Source organism: Cyprinodon tularosa, unplaced genomic scaffold (genome assembly GCF_016077235.1).
Source record: "Cyprinodon tularosa strain WSP-4 unplaced genomic scaffold, ASM1607723v1 ctg814, whole genome shotgun sequence".
In the NCBI taxonomy this organism is placed as follows: domain Eukaryota; kingdom Metazoa; phylum Chordata; class Actinopteri; order Cyprinodontiformes; family Cyprinodontidae; genus Cyprinodon; species Cyprinodon tularosa.
Window position 1 is genome coordinate 225,158 of NW_024039579.1, and position 17,701 is coordinate 242,858.

A 17,701-nucleotide genomic window follows, 5' to 3' on the forward strand; every position below is an offset into this window, starting at 1 on the left:
GGACGCCCTGTAGAGCATGAGTTGTGGCCATGTTCATCTTATAGAACCTGGTGAAGGTGCTCGGCACCAACCAGGGGGCCGATTCACAGATGGAATCCAGTGGTACCCCTGTTATGGCATCCCAAGATGTTGACAAGCTCCTCTTGGAGTGGCCCCGCACACTTTCCGGCAGGGGCTGACCCTGCTTGGACACAGAAAGGGTGTGCAATTCCCCCACATGCCGAACAGAGGCCATGGTGAGTGGGAAGGCATTATTACATGAGAGCCACTGGAGCTCTTTCACCATCACTGGCTCAAATAGCTGGAAACAGAGCCTCTAGTACCAAATACAGATCCCATGTAGGAGCCAACAGGCCCTTTGGAGGATACAATCACCTGGCACCCTTCAGGAACAGAACCAGGGCCCTACACCTTCCAAAAGAGCAACCGTTGAACCCAATGTACCAATGGAAAAAGACTGCTACATAGACTTTGAAGGTGAAGGGGGTCCGCCCCTGGTCCAACAACCATTGAATGAAGGTCAGAAAGGGTGGGATGTGACAATGCATAGAGTCCAGCCCCCTATCACCACCCCAGGCAGCAAACTTGCCCACCTGGCAGAATAGACAGCCCATGTAGAAGGCACCAACACACAAATCGGGAAAAGTCAAGGTTGGGCCCTGCAGAGGCCAAAGCCAGGGCTATAGTTGGTGCAGGTCGGGGTGAAGAATCCGACACCCCATTTGGAAGAGGAGGTCCAACCTGGAGTGGAGGCGCATCTGTGAGCCAGAGCAGAGCCTGCACAAGAGAGGAAACTAGTGTGTGAGTGTGTGTGTGAATGGGTGAATGAATGTGGTGTAAAGCGCTTTGGTCAAGTCTCCTAACTTGAATAAAAGGCGCTATATAAGTACATGCCATTTACTATTTACTAACTCCTCCCCTTCCAAAAAGGGACTATCAGCAGGAGCCTGTGCCCCTCCTAGATGATGGCTTGGGGAATCAGGCTGAATGGGGGAAAGTTGTATAGGAGTTCCCGGGCCCATTGTGGGCAGGCACATCTGACCCCAGCGGACAGGAATTGTCTGACAGGGAGAACCAGAGGGCAGTGGGTTGTGTCCCTGGAGGCAAACAGGTCCACCCTCGATCTGCCAAATGTCAGCCAGATGTGATTTGCCAAAGCTGCCACTCCTTCAAAAGAGGTGACGTGCAAGAGCGGAAGTCTGAAAGCCGGTCTTGCCTGAGGCTGATGAAGCGGTATGCTGGCCAATCCAGAAGCCGGTGGTTCAGGGACCACAGCCACTGGGACCTGGACCCCCCTTGGCCGTTGATAGAAGTGACCACCATTGTGTTGTCCAACCGGACGAAAACGTGCTTCCTCCGCAACTCCGGAAATAAAACATGAAGTGTGAGAGCTCCAGCAAGCAGCAATGGGGCATTGATGTGTCTGTTAGATGTGCAGACAACACCTGTTGCACTGTAGGGCCCCTCTGGGTTGCGCCCCAGCCTTTGAAGGAGGTGTCTGCATAAACAACCTCCCTTTGGATCAAGCACAGAGACAGAAAAACCTGAGGCACCATGCAAATCCGCTTGTGCCTGTTTGCACGATGGGCAGGGTTCAAAGCCAGGCTGTTCATCCACATCTGCAAAGGACACAAGGAGAGAAGTCCTAGTGGAACCACACTGGACGCAGTAGTGAGCATACCCTGAAGGTACAGATAATCCAGAAAATTTGGTGCTGTGCCATACTGGAAGCTGGAAAAAAATGTAAAAATACTGGCGACCTGGTGTGGAGAAGGGTGGGCAGTCACGGAGATGGAATCGAGGAGCACACCCAGGAACACCATCACCTGGGAAGGGGTGAGGATGCTCTTTTGTAATTTCACCTTCAAGCTAGTTGTTGAACATGGCAGAGCATCAATTGGGTGTCCTGGACTGCCTGACCATGTGTCTTGGAAAAAATCATCAGTAGTCCAGAGAGGGCAGCATCTGAATGCCTTGTATCTGTGTTGACAGGACTGCTGCTGCCCTAGTTGGCACACAGGGAGACAGAAAGATCCTAAAGGCGAGGACCCCAAACCAAAAATGTCATCCCTGGAATGCAAAGTGGAGCTGGTGCAATGGGGACATGAAAATAGGCATCCTTCAAGTCAGTTGTCACAAACCAGTCGCCCAGGGAGATCACCTACAAGACCCCTTGGTTGTCAGTATGCAAAAGGGCATATCCTTCAGATACGAGTTCAGTCCCTTGAGGTCTAGAACCGGACAAAGGCCCTCAGTCTTTTTCGCAACCAGAAAATAGACTAAGTAAAAGTCCCCTGGATCCAGCAGGTGGTCCACAGGCACTGCGCCTTTATCTTGCAAGGTGCAGAGTTCATTGGAAAGTGCCTGGTATACCAGAGGGTCGCGGATAAGGTGGTCATCCAAACTCCTTGAGAGAGGGGCCAGTGTCTTTTTCCTTAAAATAAATTTTAATAAATCTAACAGTATTGTCGCTGTAAAGTGCCTTGAGATGATGTGAGTTTTGAATTGGCCCTATATAAATGAACTGAATTGAAACCGCTAAACAACTCCAAACAGAAACCAACATTTAGTACAGATTTTTATTTTACTGATTATTGGATTAAACATGCAGTAAAATCTTACAGAAAAAATGATGGCTGCAGCTTGGGTTTGGACCAAACCATCATGCACATGGCAGACATAGGATTAAATATATTCCAGCATCCCAGCATTTAATTTCACCGGGACTTTCACATGCAACATTTTGCAATGATTTATTAATGGCTGTGTGGGACAACATGGTACAATCTACAGTTACCTTCAATACTGTAGGGGGAAAACAGAGCACATAGAGAGAAACCCTTAACCTTTATGACACAAGGCAGCAGTGCTTCAAGCGGCATGAATTCATAATTAATAAATGTGATGCAGGTTGGCCCAGGAGCCAACAGAAAATCTTAATAAGCCTTCAACTAACAGAGATAAACAGAACCTTCTAGACCGGTTGAACAAAGCTGGAATAGAAAACTTCACCATGAACACTGTGGTTCCAGGATTTGAAGTACCAAGACACAATGTTTGTTTGTTAACTTATTTTTAGATGAACTCTGTTGAGATGTTCCTGAACTAAACATGAAAACCTCTGAGTTTCTTCTGCAGCGTTCATCAGTGTGGATGTTTGGATCTCAGTTTGTTTCCATCAGCAGAACTCTCCAGGGTCCTGATGTCTCCACTAACCTCACCTGTTCCCTGTTCATGATCAGCACACCTGGATCTGCTGTCAGAACCAAACTAAACTCCACATCATCCACTTCATGTCTTAGTTTGCAGCATCTGGACAGATTATGAAGCAGATCTGAAACTGACCTGAAAACAACCAGATGATCAGTCAGATCAGATCATCTCCAGTTTCCTGTTTCAAATGCTGAGTTTCAATCAGATAAATAAGGTTTCATTTGGACTTTGTGTTCTTCATGCTGAGAACATCAGAGCTGCTGTTTGCTCACTGAGATCTTCATGGGTAAGATTTTTACTGTATCATCACCAGTGGAAAATAATGGAAACATCTTGTCAGTGAATTTGTGTGTGTGAAAGCTGTGTATATGTGTGTTTGTCTCCAGATCAGAGAAGGACAGCTTTCCTCTGTCCCAGTCCAGATTCACTCGGATCCTCTGGAGCTTCTTCTCTACTGACAGAACTTCAGGAGGAGCTGGTGGAGATTGCGCATAGTATTTCCCTTCAAACAACCATATAATCAACAATCCAGACACTATAATTCCCTTCCTCTTGGTAGACTCTTCTAACACACCAAGTCTCCAACCTCCACTGTCTCCAACATCAACATCCCAGCTGTGATTCCCTGAGTTAAAGCCCTCAGAACTCAGGACAGAACAGGACCAAAACCCAAACCTCTCTGGATTATCAAGAAGCTTTTGTTCCTCTCCTACAGTCCCACTGGTCAGGTCTTCAGACAGGACGAGTTCTGAACCAGCAGTGTTTGGGTCCAGGATGAGAGGAGTGTAGGACACCATGTTCTTCATGTTGCTCCAGATGTTGAAGGCCAGGTTGCCCAGATGTTTGGCCTGGTCTATCAGAGCTCCTGAGGGCAGCTGTGGATCCTCGAGCAGGGGGCAGCGCTGGACTCTTTCCACTGCAGCCTTGTAGTTGTTCAGGAATGAGACGTCTTCAGCTCTCAGCTCCTCCTCTGTGGCTCTGACTGTGTCTGAAAGAGCTGCTATCTCTCTGCTCAGAGCCTCCATCTTCTCCTTCATCATCCCTCTCTTCTGCTCCTCTTCCTCCCTCAGTGCAGCCAGCCTGGCCTCCTCTTCCTCTGCTAGAAACTGATGAAGCTTCTTAAACTGCTCCTTAATCAGCCTCTCTGTGTGTCGGGCCTGGACCTTCATGTGTTCTGCTGTCTGATCAAACTCCTCTTGAACTTTCTTCCTTACCTCCAGCATCTTCTTCAAGGTTTCTAAAGACGAACAAAGACTTATTTTTATTTCATGTGCAGCTTCATCTATAGGTACAAAACTGTGGTTTCTGTGGACATTTGAATCTCTGCAGACGACACACACTGGCTGCTGATGGTCGAGACAGAAGAGTTTGAATTTCTCAGAGTGCAGACTGCAGAGATCCTCTGAAGCTCTCTGGTCTCTCTCCTGTAAGAAGGTCTCACACAGGTTCTTCAGAACCCGATTACATGGAGGATTTGGGGTGAGACTAATTGTTTTACAAACTGGACACTCTTTTACTGGTTTCTCTCTCCACCAGTTCTCCAGACACTCCTTACAGAAGCTGTGGCTACATGACAGAAGAACTGGATCCTTAAAGACGTCCTGACAGACCGGACAGCAGAGATCCTCCTCTAACCTGGAAGCCATTTAGTCTCTGAGTGAAGCTGAAAACACAGAAGGTCCAGTCAGTCATGGCTCCCCTCCCTCCTCTACTAACTTCCCTCAAAGTGACTCTGAGTGGTGTTCTTGGTCCAACTCACCTTCAGTGTGTGGAGTGTGAGCAGCTTGAAGCAGCAGTGTTGGAGGTTTCCACTTTTCTCTCCTGCAGCTGGACTCACTCAGAGGAAGCTGCTGGTTTGGTCTGAATGATCAGAATGAGAAACTGGTTCTACGCTTCCTGACATGTTTTAGGGAGAGGTGGAGCTTAAACCTGCAAGGTCGGATGCCTGATGTTTGTGCTGTTTTGTTTTAACAAAGGTTCAATTTGCTTTCGCTTTGTTTTCCGCTGAACAGTTTTCTACCTTTTAATTTGCAGAGATCAGAATCAAACTACTGTCTGAAAAAACATAATTAGTGACAACATATATTCTATCTGTCATTGAATCCTTAAACCTAAAACACACAATAGATACTCTAAAGAAAATGAGTAAGTAATGTAGAGACGTTGAAACTGATGGCTTTCTGGCCTCTGTATGGTGACTCACTCCACACACATTTGGAGGTGGAACCTTTCCCTGCTGTGTGGCAGCTGGTACAGAGGAAGTAAGAGAGAGATTTGACAAGTCAGATATTTAAAAAAATTAGTGAAAATCCTCCACTATACCTTTAAATTTCCTGGGATATGAGGCAATCCCCTGGTATCAGTCCTTTGATGCACACCAAGCTCAACATACCAGGCACTCACACCATCACACTCTCAGCCCCTCGTCATTCTTCCTTCCCTGCAGGTGAATTCATGCCTAATGCTTAGACAGGTACACACACTAAAATCCAAAAATACAGAAAAACCGAAAACTTCAGTAAATGTCCGGGAAACACACATGGGGAGCCTGGAGACCTATATTTAGAGGTGCCCAGGTTATCCTGAGCTATCTATATAGTTATGCTGCTATAGGCTTAGACTTCTGGAGGACATAGGGACCCCTTTTTCATTATTCTATCTCTATTCTCCCACTCTGCATAATCTGTTAGTTTAATCTCTAACATTCTGTTCCCTATGCTTTTTCTCATAGTAGCTTCAACTGGTCTGTTTTGCTGTGACTCCATCCTTGAGAGAAATATCAGCTGTGCTGCTGCCATCAACACCTTTGTTCATAGATGTAGGAGATCAGCCTGTTTTTCAGTGCAGTCCTTTTTATCTGATTGTGACTGGCTGGATTTGCTCTCTTCATCCTCTGACATGGGAGCTGGCTCGGAGCTCGTCTGCCTGGCTGTGTGTTTCCTGGACGGGGCCGCCTTTACAGTTGCCTTTTGTGTCTCTGCTTGTCTCCTTGAACCCCAGTCGGCCTCGGCAGATGGCCGCTCACACTGAGCCTGGTTCTGCTGGAGGTTCCTTTCTGTTCAAAGGGAATTTTTCCTCTCCACTGTCGCTACAAGCATGCTTAGTGTGAGGGATTGCCTTTAAGTCAATGAGTCGATGAGATCAACTGGTTTTCCTTTGATAGAAAACTCTTAATCAATTTGAATGGATGATCTGGTTGAATTTTAAAGTACCTTGTAAAAAAAACTGAATTGAATTGAATTAAGACAAGGAAGCAACAAAACAACAAGAAACCAGCAATGAGGAACTGGAGAGGGGGTGTATATACGGGAAAGAGATAAAAGGATGGGCTGATGAGCTGATATGGAACAGGTGTGAATAGAACTAACCAGAAGGAAGCCAAGGGAAAGGAAACAGATACAAGGGGGCAACAGAGCGTAACTAAAGAAATACAAAACTTACAGAAAACAACTACAAAAGTACAGAATAACAAATAAACTAAAAATAAAATTAAACAGAAGGAAGAAGCCCAATAAGTTGCAGAGTTGGCAATTATAATCACATACTATGATTATTAATATTCCACTTATTTCTTCTTTGTTCTGTCCAATTAGTTTAGTAAACATTGAGGTATTGCTACAAAACTCTGGCACCTGATTCTTGGCACTAGTGCCGTTCAACAGAGGGTAATGTTTCCAATTGTGGTGGGATGGTGTTCCACCCTCCCAACTACACACACCAGGTGTAGCGAGTGATTGGTGGGCGGGGCAGATAGCTTTTAAGCTGAGCAGTCCGCTGCGAGGTGCGTGCATTGTTTCCTTTACTCTGTGTCGGCTGCCCAAGTGGCTGGTGTGCTCGATCCACTCATCCAAAATAGTAAGTGCCATTTTTGCCATCTGGGCTGGGATTGTTGTCGGGCTCTGGTGCAATACCTGCCGTGCGTTTCTGCAGCGTTGCGCGGCTGGCGTTGGCAGCTGCAGTTGGAGGCTGGTGCGGCGGGCGGCTTCCATCCGGCCCTCGCCTGCTGATCCGCTCCCTCCCTGGTCGGCTGTGTCACCACATCTGGGTAAGCTACCTGTTTAGGATTTAATTTATCTTTCCTGAATCCAGGGTTAACGAGTTCTCTAATTTAGGATTCTTTCGGAGTTGCAGTGCTTGGACGCTCCTGCTGTCTTGTCTTGTCTGGCCGGTTTTGCTTGGGCCGCTCTCCAAAGAGCCTGCTGACGCTGGGGCTGGCCGAACGAGCGGGCCACGACTCCTCTGGCCCCGTAAAGGAACATTAGAAGTCGGACACTGACAATTTGTCCCATCGTTTGCAGTGGTTGTGTTCTTTTCTTTGCCGTTTGTTTGCTTATTATTTAAATTACTCATTTGTTTGCCTTCCTTTGTTTTGATTTACTAATTTGTTTTCTTTTGCATTGCATGTTTTGTTTGTTTTTTTTTTGGGAATAATTTAAATTGTCTTTATTTTGATGCCTTTTCCTTTTTAGGGGCTGAGTAGTGGGCCTGAGGCCATGTTTTAAAGAAAAGTGTTTTAATGAAATGTATTAATAAATTATTGTAGACTACTCCGTGCTCTGGTGCGTCTTGTCTAATAAGATCAACCCCTCGGCTGGTCACACAATGTTGAATTCTCATTCACTAATTCAGCACACCTGTGATCTCTTTCCCATCCCAATCAGCCTTCATCAGATTCACCTGCTTACCTGACTATATAACCACCTCTCAGACCAATCACTATTATCAGATTATTACGAGCCATTAGTGAGTTTAATACAGCATTCCTTTACCTGTCTGCCTGATTCTGACATGGTTCTTCCTCCTGACTGAACCCTATCAGACATGTCATAGTGAGATTTTGAAGCTCTTATCTGTATTCTGTGCCCTGACTCCGCTCTGATTCTGACCCCGCTCTCTGATTCACCTCTGGATTGTATCTGGATTTCTGATCAGCTGGCTTTTACTCTGGACCTGCTCTCAGATTCCGTACTCTAGTTTTGCCCCCTTTATCATTCTGCCTGTTTTGCTCTTCGGACCCTGTGTATTCCCCTTGACCAACGGGTAACTGTTAAAGAAGGTGTTAGGTTAAAAAATGTAGGTTCATAAAAGAGGAACTGACTCTACACAGAAGAGGGATTTTATAACAACTTCTGTAGAAGGAGAGAGTTACATTCAGCTACATCTACTCTCTGATGGACTTCCTCTGCAGAAGCCTTTTTATTAGCAGATCATAACAGATGGGGTGGGTTACAAAATAGAGTGTTCTTCTGACAAGGCAATTGATAAGGTCATAGGACAAAATTCTCCTCTTTCTCCAATGTTTCATATGTACACATTAACTTTATAATCATCATTGAATAAACCTAACAGAAGGGTTCCTCCAAAACCTACCTGGACAGATTCAGCAATCCTCCAAGGATCTCCTGTGATGTCACGCACTAAATGGCTTCTTCAGAAACTCTCAAAGTTTGTCCCCAACCTCTGAGAAGGTTATTGAACCAGAGTTCAACATTGGAAATATTGCCCTCTGTATCTGCCTGGTCACTCAACTGTCCAGTCTTCAGAAATTCCAGTTGGTAACTCTGATGAATCTGTCTCAATCTGCGCCAGTTTCATATTTGATAAACTGATCAAAAATGTCTACTGTTGTCTCTGGCTGAATTCTTGGTCTTCCATTTCTGGTTATTAGAGTGATTGATTGATTGATTGATTGATCTCACAGTGGAGAAATGTACTCCTGACATTAGCTCAAATAGTCAAAAAGAGAAGACGGTGCAGTCAGTAGGATTATTACACGGGGTTATTGCACAGGGAGTTTACATGTGTATTTATTTACATGGATATCTTATATATAGCTATTGCACTGGGTGTCGAATCAATTTGACTCTATCATCTGGTTAACTGTAAAACGCCTTGAGAGGACATATGTTGTGAAATGACGCTATAGAAATAAAGTGAATTGAATTGAAATGTAAAGAAACAGGCTATTACACAGGGTTTAAATAGTAATTGCACATTATACATTGCACAAGATATTACTGTTGTAGTGTTGCGATTTAGAGCCTGGTTGCAGCAGGGATGAATGACCTGCGGTAGCGCTCCTTTTTACAAACAGGGTGTAAAGGTCTTTCACTAAAGTCTAAAAAGTCTAAACTCTAAAGTCTGGTACAGAGGGTGAAAGGTGTTGTCCATAATGGATGTAAGCTTGGAAAGCACCCTCAGCCACTCCCTTCACTGAGTCCAGAGCGCAGCCTTTCTCACCAGTTTGTTTAGTCTCTTTCTGTCCCGCTCTACGTTGCCAGGGCCCCAGCAGACATCAGCGGAGAGGAGGGCACCCAGGTTTCTATGTCCTGCCTCTGGTTGTTCACGAGGTAGTGAGGTCGGGGTCTTCTCCTGAAGTCCTTCATCATCTCCTTGGTCTTACGGGTGCTAAGGCACAGGAGGTTCTTCTCACACCAGTCCACAAAGGTCATGATGACTGATCGATACTCCAGCTTGTTCCCCTCAGAAGCACAGTCTAAGATGGCAGAATCATCTGAGAACTTCTGTACAGAGGGCTCTACTTTCTTAGTTCTAGAAAACGAGCAGCATCGTTTTGGATCAGCTGCAGCTGTCTAAAGGATATTTTAGGCAAACCTATGAAAACAGTTACAGTGAGCAATTCTACTATAGATAAACCCATGGATGAGTTTTTCTAGATCCTTAGTAACTCCCTTTATGAGCCTCTGAAGGTTAAGGCCTGAGTCTATCATAATACCAAGATTTTGGCCATAATCAGTGGGTTCTAGCTGTAGTAGCTGAACCTGTGAGCGAACTCTGGATCTCTCCCGCTTTGGTCTGAAGATTGCTACCTCAGTTTTGTTTTTATTCAGTTGTAGACAATTATGCTGCATCCACATATTGATCTGTTCTAAGCATCTAACCAATGCTGTGACGGGTTCGTAGTCACCTGGTGGCATTGTGATGTAAACCTACATGTCGTCTGCATAGTTATGGTAACTGATCTTTTGTTTGCTATAATCTGAGCGAAGGGGTGCATGTATAGGAGGAACCCCAGAATGAAGCCTTGAGGAACACCACATGTGAGGTATCACTTCGCCCAAGTGGCTCGCTTTATGCTTAAAGTTTCCTTCCCTTCCCATTGATTCAGTGGAAGCAGTCCCAGATTAATAGTGTGCAGAACTAAATTTGTGTTACACATTGTTAATCTGGCTGCCGGGTTAGGTGTACATGTCTTAAAGATATAATCGCAGATTTTCCCCTTGCAAATCTAATTGTCATGATTGGCTTAAGAGACTTAACCCACATGCAGAACACCACTGGAAGCAGAGTAAAAGTTTAACAGAGTTTATTGAAGGTTTTCACACAAAGACCATGAACTGGTTCAGGCACTGGTCCGGGACTGGATTCACTGATGTCTGCAGAGACAGATAGTTTGATTAGCCAGGCAGTCAGATGGTTTGTTGAGTTTAGGTTATTCAGAATATACCTTGAAGAGGTCCAGACTGATCTTTGTGAGAGAGGGAACCGGTTGGGTCCAGAGACTGTTGGTTCAGCAGAGTGCTCAGCAGCAGCAGCGTCTAGCTTCTGACTTATGCGTGGCAGACCTTGGTTTGTGATTCCAGCTCTTCCTTGAGAGCAGCAGGAGGAGTCCAGATTGAGATCTTCTGGTTTGGCTCTCTTAGGCAGGCAGGCAGGTTTACAAGCAAAGCTCATCCAGAGCTTTGGACTTTAGACGGGTTTCCTGTGAGCAAGAAGACAGAGGCAGATTAGAATCAGGTTTCTCTCTAGAGACAACTAAGATTCACTTGAATAACAGAGGCTCAGGTTCGCTAACCAAACTGGGTCAACACTGCGGCGTTGAAGGAAGGTCTGGCTGCTGCTTATGTAGGAAGGTCTCCTGATGGGCTAATGAGCGTCAGGTGTGCTGGAGGGCTCCAGCCCAGGAGACCCACAGCGCACTCTGCTGGAGAGAGGTGGTGAATCTCCAGATCCCAACACTAATAAAATATTTTTTTCTTCTTAAATTTCATGACAAAAAAATAAAAAATGACATAAATTAATTTTAAAAAGCAGCCTTTTATTTTCAATTCAACTAAATCCAAGCTGTAAAAGATGCCTTTAAACCATTTGGACACCCCCGCCACTGTAAACAATGGAAACGTTACAAACTGAATGCTTGCATCTACTGGTATTAAATTGTGATCTAGTTTATGAGATGAGTTAACATCTTAGAGAGCAAAGTAATAAACTGATGTCTCTCTGAGCTACTGAAGCTTAACAAGTACATTGGAAAAAAACAAAACAAACAGATTTTCAAAAATTGAATCTTCAATCAACGTAAAATTACATTATTTTTTATAAAATCAATCAGTTACTGAGCCCTATTTACACTACAGCAGCAGCCAGTAGGTCTTTGATTAAGCTTAGAGGAAACAGGACATCAGAGCTGCTCTTTGCTTACTGAGATCTTCATGGGTAAGATTTTTATTTTACCAGCAGTGGAGAAGCGTGGAAACATCTTGTCAGTGAAGTTGTGTGTGAAGGTGTGTATGTGTGTGTTAGTGTCCAGATCAGAGAAGGACAGCTTTCCTCTGTCCCAGTCCAGATTCACTCTGATCCTCTGGAGCTTCTTCTGAACTGAGACAAATGTGGGAGGAGACGGTGAAGACCATGCTGAGTATTCACTGTCATGGAACTGTACTACCAGACGTCCAGACTTTTCTTCTCCCTTCCTCTGGACAGATTCTTCTAAAACTCCAAGGACCCATTCTTCACTGTCTCCAACATCAACATCCCAGCTGTGGTTCCCTGAGTTAAAGCCCTCAGAACTCAGGACAGAACACCAAGACTCGAATCTCTCTGGATTATCAGGAAGCTTCTGTTCCTCTCCTTCTGTCCCACTGGTGAGATCTTCAGACAGAATGAGATGAGAACCAGCAGTGTTTGGGTCCAGGATGAGAGGAGTGTAGGACACCATGTCCTTCATGTTGCTCCAGATGTTGAAGGCCAGGTTGCCCAGATGTTTGGCCTGGTCTATGAGAGCTCCTGAGGGCAGCTGTGGATCCTCCAGCAGGGGGCAGCGCTGGACTCTTTTCAATGCAGCCTTGTAGTTGTGCAGGAATGAGACGTCTTCAGCTCTCAGCTCCTCCTCTGTGGCTCTGACTGTGTCTGAAAGAACTGCTATCTCTCTGCTCAGAGCCTCCATCTTCTCCCTCATCATCCCTCTCTTCTGCTCCTCTTCCTCCCTCAGTGCAGCCAGCCTGGCCTCCTCTTCCTCTGCTAGAAACTGATGAAGCTTCTTAAACTGCTCCTTAATCAGCCTCTCTGTGTGTCGGGCCTGGACCTTCATGTGTTCTGCTGTCTGATCAAACTCCTCTTGAACTTTCTTCCTGAGTTCCAGCTTCTCCTTCAAAGGTTCCAGAGTTTCCTGAAGTTTCTTCTTGTGTTGCTGAGCAGCTTCATCGATGGGTCTGAATCTGTGCTCGGTGTGTTTTTCTGAATCTCTGCAGACGAGACACACTGGCTGCTGATGGTCCAGACAGAAGAGTCTGAGTTTCTCAGAGTGCAGACTGCAGAGATCCTCTGAAGCTCTCTGCTCTCTCTGCCGTAAGAAGGTCTCACACAGATTCTTCAGAGCCAGACTTACAGGTGGAGAATCTTTTGAAGACCTTCTCTTGCAAACTGGACAGTGTCGTTTAAGGTCCTCTCTCCACCAGTCCTGCAGACACTCCTTACAGAAGCTGTGGCTACATGACAGAAGAACTGGCTCCTTGAAGACATCGTGACAGACCGGGCAGCAGAGATCCTCCTCTGGTCTGGAAGCCATTTAGTCTCTGAGTGAAGCTGAAAACACAGAAGGTCCAGTTAAAGGTGTAGGAAGAAATTTACTGTAGAGGAGATAAATACTTGATTTATAAATATTTACCTAAATATGCTTTTATCTTATAAAATTGGAAAGTTTAGTGCTGGATTAATTAATTCTTATATTTTTAATGTAATTTATTTGGTTTTCAATTAATTCCATACATGTGCACAGTTAACCCTTCCACCATGATTTGAGACCTATTCCCACTTTAATTTCTTGTCTTAACTCACAGTCAGTTGGGTATGTGTTCCCTGTCAACATATATGACAGTCTAAAAGTAATTGCATTAAATAAAATATTTGCTGGCCCCGCCCCCTTGTGTGGGCATTAAATATAACGTTACTACATAATAAGCCACACCATCCCCTTTCATCATAGAGTTAAATTTAAGAAAACCAATGTGCACATGTAAAAAAGAAGAATAAGGACTGTCAGGTCCATGGTTCTAAAGAAACAGAAATAAATATAAACAGACAATATATACATACAGAATTTAGTCTTAGACAAATTTTATTGTCATCTTGTATACACCTAGTGTATTCAAAATGAAATGTTGTTGCTTAAAGCTTACAAAAGTGAACATTACCATTTAAAGTGCAGAATGGAAACACTGTAGGTGAAAAGGACAACCAGTTTAAAAAATAATGGTCAAAAGGGCATTCATATGAGAAGGTTCAGTGCAGTGCAATAAACATATGGTGTAAAATACAGTATAACATAGAGTTGTGTTATATTTAAAAGGGCTATAAAAGTGTCAGCGATGTTGGTGGCGCAAAATAATGTTGCAAGTGTGAAGTAGAGTCTACTTTAGAGTTCAACGGTCTGATGGCAGCGGGGGAAGAAGCTGTTGCAGAAAGTACTGGACCAGAAAGCCTCCACCCAGAGGGCAGCAGGCAGAACAGTCCATGGGGATAGCACTGGGATAAAATGTCCTTAATCGAGTGAAGAGGAGCCCCGATGATCCTCCCTGCTGTTCTCACCACTCTTCTTACCTTCTTCCAGTCTGAAGTGCTGCAGCCTCCACACCACACAGTGAGACAGCAGATAGAAAGTTCAATGTTCGGAAAGCAGAAGCTGGTGACTGATCACCAGTTGTTGATGTAAACACAGAGCCCCCCCTCATTGGCTCTTACTGCTGAGTTCACTGTTTCTATTGGTGTGGTATATTGTGAGCCCCTCCAGGCTAATGACGTTGATTGGTATGGATGAGTAAAGCCATGTCTCCATCAGGATAACAGCGCAATAGTTACTAAACTCCTTTTACTGAAGAGAACAATTTGTAGATGGTCAGTTTTGTTGTCCAGTGAGCGGACATTGGAGACTAGGATTATAGGGGCCAGCGGTTTGTAGGGGTTCACTTTTAGCTTTGCTGTTAGCCCAAATTGGTATCTGCACCTTATTTGTCAGTTGCACCGTCTCCGCTGGCTCCTCCTCCGGTTTGTGGGCCTATGGGCCTTGTGCTCGAAGCACTCCAAAGCCAATTAAATGAGTAGTTTTTTCACAAGTCCAGAAAAAATACTTGATGACCAGAACTCCAGCAGGCGCTGTTGGTCATAAACTTACTGTCAGGATTCCTGTCTGTGTATGTGTTTTTTCTGTGTTTGTCTACCTTCCTCCACCAGGAGACAATGCAGCACCACAAACAGAAGAAGATGATAAAACAGTAATGGGGGTGAGGCCTTAAAATTAATCAAAGAAAACTTTCATTGTGGGTTAGGATATGCTTTAAACAGATTTGACAATATATAAGCCTAAACACATGGAAATCAGCTAGTAAAGAATGTTATATATAGTAAAAGCTTCAACAGATGTTGTTTTTTGAAGTTTGAGTTAAACCCTGATACTGTATATAACCGTAATGTTGTAATGCCATACAGCGGCCGTCAGTGGTTTAAAGGAGAGTCAAGGTAAGGGAGAGATAGGAACTGATCAACAGATAAGACAGACGGACTAATAACTTAAAATATAATCTGTCCTGCAGGATTGTGAATTTTTAAAAAAGGTTTTCCATATTGCATTTTTTTTATATCTGAGAGTTGTTACTTGAAGAGCCTGCTCAACTGCCAGTTGCTCCACATTAATGCATTTTGACCAATAATGCATGCTAACCATGTACAGTTCTGGAAGGTGTCCACTATGTTCCTGTCCCATATCTCTAACTCAATCCTACACCCTTGGGTTCCATCCGTCATGGCTCCCCTCCCTCCTCTACTAACTTCCCTCAAAGTGACTCTGAGTGGTGTTCTTGGTCCAACTCACCTTCAGTGTGTGGAGTGTGAGCAGCTTGAAGCAGCAGTGTTGGAGGTTTCCACTTTTCTCTCCTGCAGCTGGACTCACTCAGAGGAAGCTGCTGGTTTGGTCTGAAAGGGAATCCGATCGTCTGGGATCGACAAACACAAACTGCGTACTTCTAAGTAATTCAGGTCCAACTGGACTGTGTTTCATTCCAAAGTCCAGTCACATTTTAACCTTCCAGCAGCTTTAAAACTCATGACTGATTGACAGGTTTTATGATTCCCTACAATGATCAGATCATACCAGGAATAACCATTTAAATCTGCCCTCAGTGCTGCAGCCGTAGAGTGCAGCAGAAGTGCAGAGGATAGACACTGCTGTCTGGTCCTCTAACATGAGTAAAAGTTATGGTCTGCAGGATGCAGTGGATCAAATGAAATCATGAGCTGCTAAATATTTGGGGCACATTTAAGTTATTAAAGGTATAGAAGACGACCTTTTATTTCCAGGTGGATCATCTAAAAAAGTGGTCCTCCTAATTGTCAATCATTGTGGTGACATGTTTATGTAAGGCCATCCTATGTGCTGGTGTCGGTTAGCTATCTTTTTCTGTGCATGCGCACTTTCAGGCATATATCTGTAGTGAGCTACGGTTTCAGACAGTCATTGAAGCTCACCTTTCTCACCGAAGTTCTTTGAAAATGGCCGAGGGTCTTAAGAGAAAAAATGTCTACAAAGTGTATGACGGGAAAAGAAAGGCCTTAGGAGAGGCAGTATATCCCGGAATGCTTTGCGCGGAGAGCTCTCCTCGCAAAGCATCATGGGATCGGCAGTCACAATGGCCGGCTGTCGCCATAGACTGTCGCTACCTGACAGCGGCGACTAATAACAAAGATGGCGCAGGCACTGTGCGGTGTTACATGACCAACAGGGAGCAAAAAGTAGTGATTATCTGTCCGAATGGTCAGTTAAGTGAGTTTGCTATAAAATCCACTATAAGTCCCCGCTCTTTATAGTGAATATAGGAATTAGGGTTTAGAGCAGACAATCAAACACAGTAAGCTTGTATGAGCTATGAGAACAACATTTAAACAGAGCATGCATGAGGAGAAATGGGCTAGTGCACGCTCTCGCACGCGTGGAGAGGGTGGGTCTTTTAAAAATTCACAAAAATCCTCCACAATACCTTCAAGGGGCAAGATGGAGTTTTCTGATGATACTGCCACATGTGGCCAAAACACAGAACTGCAGAGCTCTTCTTCTCGTTCTTGTAGCTCATGCTCGTAGTTATCACGGTTTTTTGTTGTTTTTTCCCCAAACTTTTTCACCTTACGGGGAGTTGCCATTGGTGTGTGAATTGAGCTGGAAGCAAGAGTACCATAAAATCCATCTTGCACACAACGCTTCTATAGAACAGTGCAGGAACTTCCCACCCAAAGTAGATTCAGACAAGGCTACAGGCTTATGGATGCATCGATGTTGAATGACAGGTGTCAGTCTGCTGGTCAGACAAGGCTTTAGTCGCAAAGGTTCAAATGAAACGACAATTGCCGCCTTGTAATTAAAGAAGATGACATTTCCTTTCCTTTTTTTCTCTTTAGACATGATCTATAGTTTATTAGTTAAAATATGCACAGTTTGACTCTCTGTCTATGGTACTTCTTAGAACTAAATCAGTCTTGACATTCTAGACTTCATTGTACTTCCACAAAGAAAGCCTTCTAATTTCTCTCTGTGCCATGGCCATTCAATAAACAGTCTGTTTACGTCACATTTTAGCCCAACTCTGTTCTAAAAGAACCAGTGTCGGCATGGAAGAGAAAATGGTAACTTCCCTCTTCTTATAAAGCACTTTTTCAAATTAGGAGACTTGACCAAAAAGTATTTAATTTTAAATGAAACACAATCTTTCATTTCAAGTAAAAAGGAGGCTGTCATGTTTTTATCTAAAGGTCTGACCAAAAATGCAGAAGACCAAACAGAGAGACCAGTGAAAAGTTTAACAGGTTTATTAAGAATATTGAGATGAGTCCAGTGCTGCTCTGAACACTGTCAAACTCAAACTGGAAAGTGAGGGGAAGACACTGTGGTTAGTTCAAGCTCATTGGGAAATTAGATTATTTGGCTTGAATTGGAGGAACAGGTTGCAGACTCACTTCTCCAGAAAAAGGTGTCCTTTATGGAATCCAGTCTGTGTGGAATGTTCCAGTGATTGTCTTGTTTGGTGTTGGGCGGACAGGGTTTACTCAGACTGCGGTTGTTCCTTGGTGAATGGAGAAGCTGACTGCCACTCAGATTTCCTGCGGTACTTCAACGAGCTGTAGTGCAGATGAAACCTTTGCTCGGTGTGAAGCTCAAACTACTTCTTGGGGAAAGTGGATCCAAACCTCCTGTTTGGAACCCCAG

At 44.4% G+C, this 17,701-nt stretch overlaps 2 protein-coding genes across 2 annotated transcripts; both read right to left on the reverse strand.

Annotated features, from left to right (window-relative positions):
* Nucleotides 1-2,565: 2,565 nt before the first annotated feature.
* LOC119774492 (tripartite motif-containing protein 35-like) lies at nucleotides 2,566-15,473 on the reverse strand. Its single transcript, XM_038272021.1, has 3 exons — nucleotides 15,320-15,473; nucleotides 11,663-13,038; nucleotides 2,566-3,491 (listed from the first exon to the last, which is right to left on the reverse strand). Exons 2-3 carry the CDS (start codon nucleotides 13,019-13,021, stop codon nucleotides 3,465-3,467), a joined length of 1,386 nt encoding a protein of 461 aa, XP_038127949.1. The 5' UTR covers nucleotides 13,022-13,038; nucleotides 15,320-15,473; the 3' UTR covers nucleotides 2,566-3,464.
* Nucleotides 3,423-5,087, reverse strand: LOC119774490 (tripartite motif-containing protein 35-like). Its single transcript, XM_038272020.1, has 2 exons — nucleotides 4,973-5,087; nucleotides 3,423-4,876 (listed from the first exon to the last, which is right to left on the reverse strand). Exon 2 carries the CDS (start codon nucleotides 4,857-4,859, stop codon nucleotides 3,465-3,467), a length of 1,395 nt encoding a protein of 464 aa, XP_038127948.1. The 5' UTR covers nucleotides 4,860-4,876; nucleotides 4,973-5,087; the 3' UTR covers nucleotides 3,423-3,464.
* Nucleotides 15,474-17,701: the final 2,228 nt, after the last annotated feature.

Bases quoted from the DNA above. Each gene is read 5' to 3' on its own strand.
- LOC119774490 (XM_038272020.1), bottom strand. From the start codon at position 4,859: ATGGCTTCCAGGTTAGAGGAGGATCTCTGCTGTCCGGTCTGTCAGGAC.
- LOC119774492 (XM_038272021.1), bottom strand. From the start codon at position 13,021: ATGGCTTCCAGACCAGAGGAGGATCTCTGCTGCCCGGTCTGTCACGAT. The intron at 3,492-11,662 runs ATCTCAGTAAGC...TTACCCATGAAG, and splicing joins TAAAAATCTTACCCATGAAG to ATCTCAGTGAGCAAACAGCA.